The 16,379-nt window shown below is 43.2% G+C and overlaps 1 protein-coding gene across 2 annotated transcripts; it reads right to left on the bottom strand.

The window, feature by feature from the left end:
- Nucleotides 1-7,752: 7,752 nt before the first annotated feature.
- On the bottom strand, nt 7,753-15,074 carry POU2AF2 (POU class 2 homeobox associating factor 2). Of its 2 annotated transcripts, XM_082476915.1 has the most exons (3): nt 12,518-12,539; nt 9,705-10,003; nt 7,753-8,509 (listed from the first exon to the last, which is right to left on the bottom strand). In XM_082476915.1, the coding sequence occupies exons 1-3, from the start codon at nt 12,522-12,524 to the stop codon at nt 8,108-8,110; spliced, it is 708 nt and encodes a 235-aa protein (XP_082333041.1). In that variant the 5' UTR covers nt 12,525-12,539; the 3' UTR covers nt 7,753-8,107. The 2 variants fall into 2 exon arrangements, with proteins under 2 accessions (XP_082333041.1, XP_082333040.1); XM_082476914.1 differs by having other exon boundaries at nt 9,705-15,074.
- Between the last annotated feature and the right edge of the window lie 1,305 nt (nt 15,075-16,379).

Below are 16,379 nucleotides of genomic sequence, written 5' to 3'. Positions count from 1 at the left end.
CACCAGGGTCTGTGATGGATCAGACTTGCTTGGCAACTGAAGCTGTGTCTCTGGGGGAGGGAATCAGGGCTGGGAACACTTGAGATGGCACCTGGCAGTAGGTGTGGGGTGTGTTTGTCCCCAGCCCAGCTGGAATCTATCAGCTTCTGGAGCCTCTCTCTTTCTCCAAAGGCACCGAGCTTGTGTCCTGAGTTTCCCTGATGTACCTCAAGACCAGACTCATGAGGAGGCGAAGGACACTGGGAGTTCAGAGAGCCCCTATTTCTTTCTCCCTGTCCTGCTGTGTGTGGGCACAGCCCCTTCTGAAGGAACAGTGAGCAAAGCAGCGTAGAATTAGGGACAGTCTCTTGTCCTCATAGCTTCTTCCATAACTTCTTTCCTCTTTTGTCCTCCTTTTTGTTTTATACTTATTTTTTGGTTTGCTTTAAAAAAATCTTCCTCTATGGCCTCTGTGTTTATTTTTTTCTGAGTTTCTTTCTCTTTGTCTCTCTTCTTGTCATTGCTTTCTATTTCTTACCTACATTGCTGTTTTTCTCCCTGGCTTTCTGTGTGTGTCTGTTTTCCCATGTTCTGGGGTGCTGTCTCATTTTTTCAGGCTTCGTCTCCTTCCTAACCTCTCCTTTCATGTGGAAGTGGACGGGGACGGCAGGAGGCCATTGAGCGCGCTTGGCAACATCATTGAAATTGATGCTGATGATTGGCTGCCCTTTGGAGAAGGCAGGCAGGGCTGAGTGAGAGGTGAGCTCCTTGGAAGTCACGGGCTCTGTAGAGACGGCAAAGACCTCTTTGTCCCTTCCTCCAGAAGCCTCTGCCCAAAGAAGGACAGCAGTTCTGGGGGCTTCTGCGTTGGCCCCTGCTGCTGAGATGGATGTTCCAGTGCTGTTGCTAGCCAGCAACTTCAGAAAACTGGGTTTCCTTAGGCCTGAGCCCTGATTTGAGAAAGAAGCCCCCCAGTTTTTAGCTCAACAATAAGGAGTTTCGTTCCCCCTGTTTCTATAATTGCAGAACCCCAGCACAGGTGTTTAAGAGCCACATGCCACACCTGTGGGGGTGAGGGAGAGTTCTTCTTAAATTGGGTCCTGTGAACCCTCCTTGTGAGGCCGCGTGTGTCATGAGGCCTGGAATAACCGGGTCAGCTCTGAGACCCCGTGGAGTTGGATGTTCCTCATGGACTTTTTAGAGTTTGTCCTTTATTGAGTGTTTATTGCATGTCAGGCCCTGTATGGTATAGCCTCCCCATGTCACAGGTGAGGAAACAGGCTCAGAGGGATGAGCAACATGACCAAGATTACTGAGCACACACAGGGCAGGATTGGGAATCAAACTTTGATAGATCAGATGCTAAACCCTTCCTCTTAATTAACATTGTTGTCTTCCTCATCTTTTATAGCAGAGGCTTTCAAACTTTTCGGACTTCAACCCACACTAGGAAATTCATTTTACATGTTCACATACTATATCTATGACAATATTTATATGTTTACAAAACAAACTTTTCATGGAACAATGTACACCTAGGCATAAGAGATATCCTGAAAATTTCTATTCCATCTTTTCCATCTCATTCTATTCATGAAAAAATCTATGTTGATTCGGAGTCACTAATATAATGACCCACCAGTGCGTTGTGACTGACATTGGAAAATATTGCCCGTGAGACATGCAAACCCACTTGTCAGAGTTGCGCGCGTGGACAGCGTGTCCTGTCTGCTCTACTGTCGGGGTGTGTGGGGAGGCTGGGGCAGTGCAGATACTGACTGGAGAGTGGTCTGTGAACACTGGGATCACCGGAACCCTGAGAAGAGGCTGACGGGAGGGGAAGCTGCTAATTAGGCTAATGACAGTTTGTGCGTCTTAGACCGGAAACTCTTCTTTCTTGCTGGGGTCATGGTCACCTTCAAGGTGTCTGCCCTGAGGTCCTGATCATCTCTTTGGGGTTTTAAATAAAAGAGTGAAAAAAATGTTGCGGGTTTTAATAGGCTCACTTGCTTCAAAATATAACATAGGATCCAGATGTCTGGATGTTGGAAGGGATCTTTGAGGGACTGAGACAGACTTGGAGTGTTTTTCCAACATCCCTGCCGGTGGTTGTCTGGCCCAGGCTCCCTCCGCCACTTGGCTGAGCTGGCAGCCCATAGAGGAAGTGGGAGATCACAGTGTGTCAGGCCGCCTGTTCCACTGTTGGACTGCTTTAAATATAATGATCATTGGCTGAGACAAAATCCAATGCAGTATATCAGCTGAGCACCATCTATGTACCAGGCCTGGTACCAAGAACCAGAAATACAGACTGATAGTCCTGCTTTCTGTCATCAGCTGCTTGGTGAGTAACATGGAATACCTTTTCTCCCAGGTCCACACCACTGCTCCTTCATTACAGGTCTGTTTGGCTCATTCATTTGTTCATTCATTCATTCATTCAACAAGCGTATACTGATGATCTGCTCTGACCAGGCCGAGGGCTAAGCCTGAAGAAGTTATCATGTCCCCTTCCTCCCCCACTGCAAACCTTCTCTTTTTAAGGTTCACCATCTGTAATTTCTCTAGTTCTTCATATGTTGTAGTATTTCAAATCTCTGAGCCACAGATCTCAGAAACCCTTTAGTTGGTCCTTGGCCTTCTTAAAGTCCTGTAGCACCAGAATAATGGGAATAGAATACATTTTTTTAAAAGTTTTAAACCGAATATTTTAACTGAAATTTTTTGGCAGGCTTTTGTATGCAAATGACACTACAGAACATTATATTTAGAAGATATTATTAAATTAGACACATGAGACACATGAATATGAAAAGACTTCCAGTAGAAGAAAAAGAGGGAGTTTATTCCCTCCAAATTTGACTATGGCTCTAAATTCTCTTTATTAATGCAAAGTTCTTTTGTCATTCTGACTGTGGGACACTGTTACCAAACCTTGTGGGAAATATCAAGTTCCAAAAACATGGAGGAAACAAGTACTTACCGGGTCCAATGTGAATGTTTGGTCAATATGAAGATGACCAGGAAGACTGTTAGATGAAGGTTATTTAATGATTTGTGGTAAGTCAGTCTCTTCCCATAAAATATATCCAAAGTTTTTACTTTAAGAGACTTCCATGGGGAATGAGCATTTGATAGTTTATCATTTAAATTAGGAAGATACCATCAGATTCTGCTTGAAAAGTTCATCTTTTACTTAAGACATTTTTTTTAACATCTTTATTGGAGTATAATTGCTTTACAGTGGTGTGTTAGTTTCTGCTTTATAACAAAGTGAATCAGTTATACATATACATATGTCCCCATATCTCTTCCCTCTTGCATCTGCCTCCCTCCCACCCTCCTAAGACATTTTTATTATGCAACATTTGTGACATACAAAAACATAACGATTACTGTGATAAAAGCCTGTGAATATATTATCAAGGTTAAGAAATAAGTGATATTTCATTTATGATTAAATTAATTTATTAAGCCTTAAACTTTTAGATTATCCACCCAAGATATTTGGTTAAGAGAGAAGGTTAGCAGGGATGGCTATCAATTTTCCCAATTTGAAAAGCTAATTCTTAGGTATTATGTGCTTTGTCCACATTTTTTTCCTTTTGGAATTTGTAAATTTTTCTTTTTTTCTCTCTTTTCCTTTTGGCTTTTAATATACTGACAATGACATTGCATATTGCAAACCCACACATTTATCAGAGATTATGATTAGAGGACACTTTTATAGCAAAGATCAAATATAACATGGTGTCATCATTTACAAATAATTATAGAAGATTTTCTTATTATTTATTTAACCTGATCTTTAGGGATTCTAATTCCTGATCTATTTATCATATGTGTTTTAATCACACCAGAGATAATACCAAACACTGAATAACTTTTATTTATAAGAATTCTTAGCAATATTTATAGTCTACATAGATACTAAATGAATATATAAACATTTTTCTATGCTACTTCAAAGGTTCAGTAGTTTTCCTTCTTTTTTTAAATTTTTTTTTTTTTTTTTAGCAATGGGTTTATAGCTACTTTATTTATTTATTTATTTATTTTGGCTGTGTTGGGTCCTCGTTTCGTGCGAGGGCCCCCTCCAGCTGCGGCAAGCGGGGGCCACTCTTCATCGCGGTGCGGGGGGGTCACTCTTCATCGCGGTGCGCGGGCCCCTCGCCATCGCGGCCCCTCCCGCCGCGGGGCACAGGCTCCAGACGCGCAGGCTCAGCAGCTGTGGCCCACGGGCCCAGTCGCTCCGCAGCACGTGGGATCCTCCCAGACCAGGGCTCGAACCCATGTCCCCTGCACTAGCAGGCAGACTCTCAATCACTGCGCCACCAGGGAAGCCCAGTAGTTTTCCTTCTTAAAGACATTTAAAAATATTAAATCAGTCGTCTTAAATATATTACCACTACAACTCAATAGCCAGTACTGTCATGATTTGCAAAGAGTATGACTAAGTTAAATACTAAGCATGGTGAGGACTTTCTTATACATCAGAATTGTCACCCACAGTGTTGGGGAAGTTGTTACTCATCTTTGTGGTATAATTTTCCCTCAATTTAACAGAGATTTACTGAGCACCTACAACCTGCTGGACACTAAGCCAGGTGCTGAGGACACAGAACTGTCCTTCCCTTGATGAATCTAGTTAGAGAATCCTTTTTAGCGAGAGTGTACGATTTTGCACTTAACCTCTCAAGAGTCAGTAGTTATCAAATATGGTGTGTAAGATGAACAGTGTAATATTGTTTTGAACAGAGAGGATACCTTAGACAGAACCTAATGATAGAACATAAAGAAAGAGTATAATTTTGATGTGTGGTTGGTAGAATGACTGTAACGTAATGTGACTTAAACCTTGGACATCAATTGTTATTTCAGTTCTTTAAATATACCTGATGTTTTATTTCTTGTGAATGTATTATTTAGATTTACATATTAAAAATGGATCACAGAGGTACTAGTAATTCCTTTATATACGTTTACATTTACGTGTATATACATATATATGTATGTATGCAAATATATATTTTACTATTGGGATTAGTAATTCTTTTCCTTTTGTGGAATTTTCTGTACAGTACTCTAGTACTGAAGTCTTCCCCTTGCCATCATATTGTATTATTAACTGAGCTGTAGCAAGTCATAACGCTGATTTAAAAGCAGTTATTAAATAAATGAGGTAAAGCTGTGGTTTTCTTCTTTCTTTGGGGTTTGTATAACATTGTAAGAGAAGTACAAACACTTTCAACTACATGCTATAATATCTGTTTTCAGTGATGTATGGGGTGATTGCCTATATTTTAGCTTTTGCATGGGAAAATTTTGCTTTCCACTTTTTTTGGACATTATCCACTAGGGAGATTTCTTAGCTTGAATTTGACATCACCATCTCTGCTTACTTTAAATCTTAAGGGACCTAAAAGAGATGGTGTTTTGAACCTGAACACTTAAATTTTCTCTGGCTTCCCCAGGAAAGCTGTGAGTCTGAGAAGAGCAGGTTTAAGAAGGAGAGGGAGAGGAGAACATGTATAATCTTTATGTTGGCATTCTGCATTATTACATAAAGGTGCAGTTAGTCCCTGGCATGCAGTAGGAAATAGAGAGTACTTGAATGGGAAATGGAATAGGGAAATATAATTTATTTTCCTAGCATAAGTTTATATCTTGGTTTCACTTTTTAACAAAGTATTGTAAATTCCCAGAACAATAAAACAGAACCAAATTAAAATATATGCAATATAGCAACACTGTCAAGCTAAATAGAATTCTTAAAAGTCATTTACCATTTGGAATTATTAGCACCATTCCCCACTCCACTTGATCCTTTAGACTAGAGAACTGAAACGGATACTAGACAGAGTATGGGCCTGTGTGTGTCTCCTTTTTTATAAATTAAATTTGCCAAACACTATGAAAGGGCTTGGATGTTCTAAGTAGAATGTAGACACCACTGGTCACTGAGCTCTACTTATCTGAGAGCCAGTGCATCCTCAGGTTGTGAGAAGATGAACATAATAGGTGAATAGACAATAGCAAACTAAGAGAAATAAGCATGCCTAACATTTAGTGTTATAATTAAACCAAAATTAAAGTTATAGGAACACATATTTATGACTTACACATAACCTTATGATTATTGTGTTTTGTGCTACTTAGTAACAAATGGTAAGCAGTAGATGACTGTAATTATTATAAAATTTATACAACCAATCTAGAAAAGTGACTTCGAGACCCTTCCTTGTGAAGACCCTGCATCTATAGGGAGGGCCAGATCTCTTCCTCCTGATGTGGGGCCTGCCGTCCAGGTATGAGTGAGGCTGGATGACAGATGGCTCTACCGAAGATGCTGGCAACCAGGACTAAGGTCTCCAGTCTCAGCAGACTTGAGAAGGGCAGCTCTCTCCCATGGTAGAAGCTGCCCCCTTCCATTGAAGAGCAAATATTGGGCAAAGTAAAGATCAGGTTGTGAAAAGGAGTGGTGGGAGGGAAGGATTAGGCGGGGGACCCGGGAGAGTGCAGCCCAGCAGCTATGGACCACGAATGCTCCTTGGTTTGTTCCTCCAGGGATGCTTTCCCAGGAGGGGGATGAAGGGTGTGAGGTAAAAGAAGGCTCCTATTCAAGTATTTCTGTGAGAACTCCACAAATTATGTGTGTGTTTGCTCAACCAGAATATACCCTTGAAGGCCTAGAGAAGGAAGAATATCAATTATTCACTTCTAAGTGTGAATTAATATGTGTATTTGACTCTCTAGACTCCTACCGAGAGCATGGAACCCTGTCACAGAGGATGCAATGGAGACTGTACTGAGGGGCTTTGGGTCCCCAGGAGATGGAGGGAAAAAGCACTGTGTCAGGAGAGACCCGATGGGTCAGAAAAATGTGGTGAAGGGAATAAAGAAAGGAAGGTGGTAGGAAGACAAGAGGAAGATTGTGGGTGTGACCTGTGAGCCTTGACTCACACTTTGCAAAGTTAAAGTGTGTGCAAGGTGTTTATGATGGGCTTGGCCTGCAGACAGGCACACTGCTTGGTGGGAATTACTATGGGAATTTAATTGCCAAAGGAGTCCACACCAGTCAGACTTACATGAGACAGATTGATGCTTCAAATGTCAGTTTCTTCATTTATACATAGTAAGTGCTATATATTTCTGACCAGTGAGCCATCAACAAGGTCTTTCTTCAAAGGCCATGTTGTCAAAGGACCTGACAACATGTCCTTCTCCAAAGACCTTTGCTTCTTGGTGTTTTGTAGTCTGTTGTTTCTTGTCGACAGCCCAGGACTGCTCTCTGTGTTTTCCTTACAATGCATGCATTCTTATTTGATCATAGAATGTCCATTTTGCTAATGCATTCTGATAACTGTCGGTTTATTCCATCAGAGAGACAACGTCTAGCTTAATTAAGGCTACCATGATCAAAGAAAGCCTTTGGTCTTTGTTGTTTTTTGGATTAGCCTGATTTTTGGACATCCTGGGCTTTAGTGCAGAGTCAAAACCATGTTATTTATGAAGCCATAGTGTCCTGACCTCATTTTAATGACAATAAAGCATTTATATGTGGTGTCACATTTGTTACTTGCAAGTTATTGTTATTTGCAAGTCACTGTAAGGGGATAAATGCATATAATGCTTCACACTTTACAAAGTCACATGATATAAAATGAGTTTTGTTTTATGCACCCTAATCTATATTATATCCTATGCATTCTCTTTTATTGAAGAACACACATAGTTCATAACTAAGAAAAACTGGACAGGGAAATCAGTATGTTTTATGATCTGCATGAAGTTTTTAATGTAATTTAAGAAAAAACTATCAGTGCTAAAAATGATACTTCAAAGATAACAAAAGATTCAGAACATAATGGGTTACTAAATTCCCCCAGAGACCTCACTGTCAGGCTGTCTAACTAGAATATGGTCCCTGACACACTGAATTCACATTGTGGTGTGTTTCAGTGGGGTTATAGTGGCAGGATCACAAATAAATGCCATTATCGTCCATTAACAAAGGGTGGCACGATGGCTTATCCTGAAAATCCAGTTCTGAAAGAGCTGCCACACCACAACAGTCTGTGAATACAGACACTGACTCAAAGAAAAGCACAGAAGTCCTCTGGCGCGCTCAGTAAGCTCGGCGGCACTCATATGCCCCCCATGCCAGGCTCCCATCTTCTTTGGTCCACAGAGAAGGGTCCTGGAGGACAGAGGTGTCTGCCCCCTCGTCCGGGGAGAAGGGCCCCACCTTGGGTGGTGGGTCATTGGACATTGTCATGAAAGAGGTGAAGGGGTAGGGGGATGGGGTTGGGTACCCCTGCATGTGGTACAGATCCTCCAGTGTGTGCAGAGAGTAGGACTGAACCCCCGCTAGGGGGGCCCCCCAACTCGAGCTCCTGTGCTGGGCAGTGCTCCCCGACTCTAGCTGGGAGAGGCAGCCTGTGCTGGGCGCCAAGCTCTGCAGGGCATCGGCCGGCACGGGGTCTGGCTGGCTGAGGCCTTCGGGCACCGTTCGCTCCCACGAGTCCCTCTGAGGAGGATGGAAAAGGTCACTGGGGTTAGTCATTAGGTGATCGTCGGACATGGGCAGATTTCCTTCCCAACACAGGGTGCTGCTGGCCCATGTCTTCCAAAGCAGACTAGGTGTCCTCCCTCTGCTGTCCAAAGCCTCCTTACCAGGCAGCTCTCCCCTCTGGTGTTTGACATTGGCAGTGAAAGTTTTAGTTCCTTTCTTACTGTAGAATTAGATTGTGTGTGTGTGTGTGTGTGTGTGTGTGTGTGGAGAGAGAGAGAGAGAGTCCTTTCCCCAGAAAACATTAAATGTGAAAATAATAAAGTGAACATTTTGACAGCGTTTCATCATTTACTCGTGGAAGAAGTAGACTCTAAGCTACACAGTGGGCTTCTGAGTGGGCTAGGAGGGCTACCTGCCCTCAGTGAGCAAGGAGATAGAGAGAGCCTCATAGGCTTGGAGCTGGAAAGATTTGGATTCGATTCATGGCTGGGCCACTTACTACCTTCCTGATTCTGAGTACGTCACTTTGTGCATCTGTGAGATGGGGCTTTAATAACTATACCCTGAGTTGTTGCAAGTATCAAATGAACAAATGCACATAAAAGTTCCTGGCTGCAGTAGATACTCCATAATGTTAGTTCCTACTCTCCCACAGCCTGTTTTGTCTAAAATCCCATCTCCAGAGATTCATGCCTTTGTGGTTGAGGGCTTTACAGTATAAGAAAGTTACTAGCATTCTTCTTTATGAACTCGTCTCTGGAAGGACTGCGAGAGAACAAGGTTCTAGAGGGTAGAAGTATCGTGGGAGAGGGGAGGCAGGGAGGGGGAGGGCGAGAGGAGTCCTGACGCACCTGCCCTGGCTGACAGCCTCGCTGTCTGCGAGGTAACTTCAGTGCTCTTTCCTTACGCACGGGAGGAATAATGGGGAAACATCTGGCACAATCGGTAGAATATTAACAAAATGGATATATATCCTGTTTTATCAGTCGTCCCCGCCCAAATCCCTGGATAGAGCTTCCTGCCGCGTGGCTGGCACGGATCTTTGGGGAGGGCTCCCTGGGCGTGGATCCTGGCATCTCCCGGGGCGGCGCAGAGCAGCCTCCCTGGGGTCTCCGGGGCGAGCAGACCTGGTTGCTGAGCACATGGGCTGACCAGGGCCGCGGGAGCCCCGACGTTAGTGACCCCCTAAACTAAGCCTCTGCATACTCACCAGCACGAAGTGTGCGGGCTCGCTGGGGAAGGGCGGCGGCAGGAGCTGTGGCAGGGGTGAGGCGCTGAACAGGGAGCCGCTGTTGGGGGTCAGGGCCGTGGGGCGGTGGTCCCCGTAGAGCTCCGGGAAGTAGGAGTCCAGGTGGGCCGGGTGGCCCTGCCCTGCCGAGGACTCGCAGGCAAAGTCCTTCGCCACAGTTCGGGTGCAGGCATCGTTTGCGAACTGCTTACTGTTGTGGAAGTCCGAGTCGGATAGGAGGGATCTCCTGTCACCATAGTAACCTGACATCACCCATGAGCCTGTTGCCAAGGGGAAAACAAACGGGCAAAAGTTTCCTCGGAGGAAGTCAAGGCATCTCTGTTGCAGCCAGGTCTCTCCACGTGTGAAATGGTATTTCCAACGCAGGCCTGACGCCAAGGCCAACATTTAAATAGATAAATAAATGTCTTGAAAGGCATTAAATATAGCGGCATCACCTCTTTTAACTGGTCCAGCCCAAATAATTCATACATTTAAAGTTCGCTCTGCCTTTGGGGATAAGTTCACTTTAGATGGAGCAATAACTGTTCAGTGTCTCTCACTTCTTGTGCACCTTCAGTGTGCCAGGTGCTGTGCTAGGCGCTGTGCTTATTCTATCTCTTTGGGCTTAAGGAGGTAGAATAAGAAGCCTTTGGCATTTACATTTCCTCTAATGAAGTATCTTTTTCACAGCTTCTGAGCTCTGTCCCCGTAGATACAGGACCGTTTACAAGAGGCTGCTTCTGGGGCATGTTATGTGAGACTCAGCATCTCTAGATAAGGTGAGACAATAACCCCGCCCCAAATCAGAGGCAGGCTGTACTCTTCTTCTAATTTTTTTGTACACTGGCCGTGACTTGTACCTATTAGGCACCAGAAACAGCTGCTTGCTTTGCTTCTGTGAAGCAAAGTTAGAGGACCACAAAAAATGTTTTCTGGCTTTGATGAGTCTGGTGTTATTTGCTGCCCTCTTGTGGCCACGTTGAGTCTCTCACTCAGCTCACCTGGGCACTGCAAGCGTGAGAAGGGAATGCGTGGCACAGAAAGCTCCCCTTGGTAGAAACCTGGAGAGGCTGAAACTGAGAAGAATCTCGTTTAAGGTAAGGCCAGTGAAATAGTCCCAGAGGAGAAGAGATGTATTTGCTAAAGACTTTCTGATCTCGTAGCTCAGTAGTAGCAGGAAACCCTTCATCACTTAGAACATGTTCAGGAGCACAGACTCAAGGGCTGTAAAACTGATTTTTTTTCCCCAGCTGGTGGTGGATGTGATCCAATTAGCTAAGACCTACTCCCTCAGGTCACAGAGAGGCTGAGCTGGGAGGACGATGCGGGTGCTTGTCTTTTTCACCTTCCCCAACCACAGTGGACCGCTTCTGAGCTTTGTCCCTGCCCACCCTGCCCACTGTTTCACAGGGAGAGAAGAGAGACTCATCAAGACCCTCCTTCTTATTACCCTGACTTAGTCGTACATGACTCTCCAGACACAGCACTTTGGCCTCTGCCACCTGATGTGGCACTTTGTATTATGCTCGATACTCTCTTACCTGAGTTACAGCCCTCTTTCCAGTCGACCTGCAAGCTCCATGGGGGCAGAGCTTATGTCCTACACATTTTCTGTAAACCCAGTCGTATAATACGGTGTTCAACAATTACATGTGAATTTATTCATTCATTCAGAGGAAATCAAAATTCCCTGTAGAAACTTAAAGCACAATTCCACTCACTCCACTTTCATCTTAAATTCTATAGCCCCAAACTTCTAATCTGCTCATGAATTTGAAAGCTGCAGTTATAGGTTTCATCGTAAGCATAATTCTCCAGAAAAAAAACTGTGCAAGTGAAAATTAATATCAATAAATAAGGTTTTGTTTCATGCCATGAATTTATATCCACAGTAGTGGTTAAGGCTGAGAACAGAATGAAGAATAAGTAAACAAGGCTTCCAGGATCTCATGTCTGTATTTCCAATTTCCAAATAAAAAAACACAGAGAAGAAAACCCTTTGCTTTTTAAGCATGTATTTTTCTCCCTAAAAAGAGGAAGAATAATTCTAGATGATAACAGAGGCTGCAGAAATTTTCTTCTGTAGAATGGAGCAGATACAACCAGATTCCAGAGACAATAAATATGATTGGGAAACACAGCATAGAGACATTCAGATATGTGGGATCGTCTCCTGCTCTTATTCCTTTCCCTTTTCCAGCTCTGAAGATTACCAAAATTATTGAGAACCGTATGCCCTTCTGAGTTGGGATCTGGAAGGAACATGTGTGTGTGTGTGTGTGTGTGTGTGTGTGTGTATGTCTACATGTGTATACACACACATATGAGAGTGCCTCAAATTATTATTAAGAATGCCCCTATTCCATCCCACCAGGAGTACTTAATGAGACATATGTATTAAAATGAATGTAAGATGCTTAACTAAGTGCCTGGCATATAGAAAGCACCAGTAAATAATTGTTATTCCACCTGCCCTCAAGTCTCTCTCTTTCTGTTCTGAAGCAAGTGCATAATCTATCAGACCACAGTGCCAGAATCTTAAACATTTTAAAACTGTATCAAGGGCTTAATTGCTATTGCTTTTGCCCAATAAGCTTATGCTGGACAGAATGCGTTCCAAATTCAGGAATGACTGAATGAGGTCTGCCTTCCCTGATTTTACATTTTAAAAATAAATGTTTTAAAGCTGCAAAATTTTGAAAGTGCTGTAAGGCAGCTATGAAAGAATGCAAGCCTAAATGCCTGATTTAGCTCAAAAGGGAAGGAATTGCCCCTTGAACTGCAATACTCACCTGGCATTGGACCAAACGGAGACTGAGCAGAACTGACACTGCCCTGGAAGACAGAGGGGGCACAAGTGTTTTCTTCTTTAGTTGCAAGTTTGAGCTTAAAAAAGTTTAGGAATACATTTTACAAGCTTTATTTTCTGCTACTAAGAAACATTTTAGGAGAGGTTAGCTTAGAGGGGTGTCAAATGAGAGTTAAGAACACAATACCAGAAAACAAACAACGGACAGAGAACCACCAAAGTTTTAGATTCTGATAAACTTGCCAAAAAGCAGAGTCTAGATGAAATAATTTATCCTTCGGTTTTTTTTTTTTTTTACTGTTTGTGTTAGTATCCTTCATCAAACATATATCAATGATTTATATAAATACATACATACATGCACACACAAATATGTTTGTATTTGGTTTTAACATTGAATGGCCACTTTTTAAGCTGTCTGCCTCCATGTAGAATGGAAGCTTCACTAAGGGTAGAGACCTTGACTGTGACTTGTTCTCAGTGTCCAGAACAGAGCGTGATTCATCACAGACACAATAAAAATATGTGGAATAAAAATAGCCGTCAAAGATCCCGCAGTTTAGTGAGCATAGGAGGTTGAGGGATGTTGTCAGTTGAATTATGTCCCCTGAAAAGATATACTGAAGTCCTAATTACCAGAACCTGTGAATGTGAACTTATTTGGAAATAAAAGGTTCGAAGATGAAACTAGTTAAATTAAAATGAGTTCATCCTGGAGGATTGTGGGCCCTAAATCCAATATGATTGTTGCCCTTATAAGAAGAGGAGAGAGACATTCAGAGACACACACACAGAGGGGAGAAGGCAGTCTGAAGAAAGAGGCAGAAATCTGAGAGCTACAACTTCAAGCTAAGGAACACTAAGGTTTGCCAGAAACCACCAGAAGCTAGGAAGAGACAAAGAAGGATGCTCTCCTAAAGCCTTCAGAGGGAGCCTGGCCCCCTGACAACTTGATTTTGGACTTCTAGTCTCCAGATTTGTGAAACGGTAAATTTTTATTGTTTTAAGGTATCCCGTTTGTGGAAATTTGTTACTGTAGCCCTAGGACACTAATACAGGGAGTGATTGATGATGAAACAGATAATTCAGTGTAGTGTGAGAAGTGGCTTTGTAGAAGTAAGGTGGGCTGAGGTGGACACCTAAGCCAGTATTAGGGATGGGATGGGGGACGTATCCTGGAGGAGGTGTTGCTTAAGCTGAGCGCTGAAGGAAGAGTATCCAGGTGTGTAGAGTCTTAAGATATACAAATGCAAGCTCTGGCTCCAAGATGCCCAGGAACAATGTTGCTGTTGTAAAAGGTGAGTCCTCAACATCTAGCTCTTTGGATTTGAACACTTAGTCTTGACCCTAATAATCCTACAGACTCTCAAGAGTTGGAAGAGATTTTACAGAGAGTCTCATTCAACTACCACTCAAGGCTGAAATCCTCTCCATGTTATCAGCCCTGGGTGCATTTAGCCTCTAGTGGTGGAGAACTCAGCACCCTCTGAGAAAGCCTATTTCTTCTCTGGGGACCTCCAGCTGTGATAAAGTAGGCTGAAGAGAGTCATGTTCTTAATTCTAATCTCCTTGGTCCATACAGAATAAGTTAAACCCTTCTTCCATACATAGCTCTTCAAATATCTGAAGATAACCCATCATTTCTCAACTGTCTTAATCAGTCTGGGCTGCTATAACAAATACCATAGACGTGGTGGCTTAAACAACAAACATTTCTCCCAGTTCTGGAGGCTGGAAGTTTGAGATCAGGTTGCAAGTATGGTCGGGTTCTCTGGGGGCCCTCATCCTGGCTTGCAGATGGTTGTCTTCTCACTGTGTCTTCATGTGGCACAAAGAGAGATCATCTTTTCCATGTGTCTCTTCTTATAAGGGCACCAATCCCATTCATGAGGGCTTTGCCCTCATGACCTAACTACCTCCCCAAAGGCCCCATCTCCAAATACCATCGCACTGGGGATCAGGGCTTTTTTACTTCACTTCACTCTGTATGACAGCCTCTAGGTCCATCCACCTCACTACAAATAACTCAGTTTTGTTCCTTTTTATGGCTGAGTAATATTCCATTGTATATATGTGCCACATCTTCTTTATCCATTCATCTGTCGATGGACACTTAGGTTGCTTCCAGTGATGAGGGCTTTAACATATGAATTATAGGGGTGGGGTACAAACATTCCATACATAGCCCCAAACTGGAATTGTACCTTCTTCAGGCAAAATGTCCTCCAACCGTTCAGAAGTAGCACAGTATTTGAGAGTGAAGACTCTGGAACCAGAGTGTGTGTTTGAATCCAAGCTCTGCCTCTTGTCAGCTGTGTGATCTTGAGCACATTAAGATTAAACGTGATTTTACGTGTCAAGCACTTAGAATAGTTCCTGGCTTAGAGTAAGGAGGATGTAAGTATTAGCTATTATCACTCAGATGCATTTTTATGTCTCTTCAAATCTATGGTATATTCCTCTAAACATGTTTTCCTATTTAATAAGTTAACACTTTCTTTTTTTGTTAAGTTTAATTTATTGACATATAGTTGATATATATTTTTTTTAATATTCTTTTCCATTATGGTTTATCACAGGATATTGAATATAGTTCCCTGTGCTATACAGTAGGACCTTGTTTATCCATTCTATATATAATAGTTTGCCTCTGCTAATCTCAAACTCCCTAATAAATTAACAATGGCAAATGGCAGAAGGGAACTCGTGGGCATGCAGGGTCAGAGGTGGGTGTAGGTCAGGGTACTGTGATTCTTATATGGGAAGGAAAGGAGTTAGTGATTAACTATAGAAGCACTTGTGTTTGGGCACACTTTCCCATGTTGCCAGGGCCCATGCTATCCAGTGTTTCCCTCTGATTTCCAGCTCTGTCCGTCTGGGTCTTTCCTCCGAGGCCTGTGCCAGGGCCCATTCCCTCTGGCTTCTGCCTCAGCCTCCTTCACTGGGTAAGCAGGGTGTGGCAGGGCGTAGCCGTCCTGGGTGCTGCCTGGGGAGATGTCCTTTTGCTCTCCTGCCTCTTTTCCTTCCTGCCTGCTCCCTTAAACTGCTCTGGCCAAGGCCGGGGCCAGGAGGAAGGCTTCTGTGAGATGCAGTGCACGTGCCCAACCTGATGGACAGAAGTATCGGCACCTGTCAGCCATGCACTGGTTCATCAGCTGCTGTGGCTCTGCCCTGGCCTCTGCCTGAGGCATGAACAGAACTCAGTCTGTGCCAACACAGCCCCTGCAGCTTCTACCACCACCAATGCCACCAACAGTCTTCTTATATCCCTTCTTCTTCTTCTGCCCAGTTTTAATTATTACTGTGAAATTGCCAGCACTGTACCCCCCACCCCAACCCAATTTTAATACCTGAAGACTCTACAAAGCTTTCATAATTACTAGCCTAGTTGATGTTATTTATTATTTGATGAAAAGAAGCCTCTTGTGTTTGTTTCTCCTACATACTTTTGCCCTTTACCTGCTGTGGAAAGTAAACACTCTATTTCCATTCTTTACGATTAGTCATAAAATTAGTCATAAAATTTTACCTGCGTATTTAACAAAGCCAACAAACAGTATCTTTTTAAAAAAAATTATTTTATTTTACTTATTTTTGGCTGCATTGGGTCTTCCTTGCTGTGCGCAGGCTTTCTCTAGTTGTGGAGAGCAGGGGCTACTCTTCATTGTGGTGGCTTCTTTTGTTGCGGAGCATGGGCTCTAGGCATGCAGGCTGCAGTAGTTGCAGCACGTGGGCTCAGTAGTTGTGGCTCGCAGGCTCAGTAGTTGTGGCGCATGGGCTTAGTTGCTCGCGGTATGTGGGATCTTCCCAGATCAAACCCATGTCCCACTCATTGGCAGGTGGAT

The sequence above is a fragment of the Balaenoptera physalus genome (genome assembly GCF_965194825.1).
Source record: "Balaenoptera physalus genome assembly, chromosome: 10".
NCBI classification, from domain to species: domain Eukaryota; kingdom Metazoa; phylum Chordata; class Mammalia; order Artiodactyla; family Balaenopteridae; genus Balaenoptera; species Balaenoptera physalus.
Note: the sequence above shows the minus strand (reverse complement) of the source record. Positions and strands in the feature narration are given on the sequence as shown.

What these genes read in the sequence shown, in the direction of transcription:
- POU2AF2 (XM_082476914.1), bottom strand. Translation starts at nt 10,130, where the DNA reads ATGTTGGCCTTGGCGTCAGGCCTGCGTTGGAAATACCATTTCACACGT. An exon ending in AGCCCGCACACTTCGTGCTG is followed by an intron (nt 8,510 to 9,704) that starts GTGAGTATGCAG and finishes CATCCTCCTCAG; the next exon opens with AGGGACTCGTGGGAGCGAAC.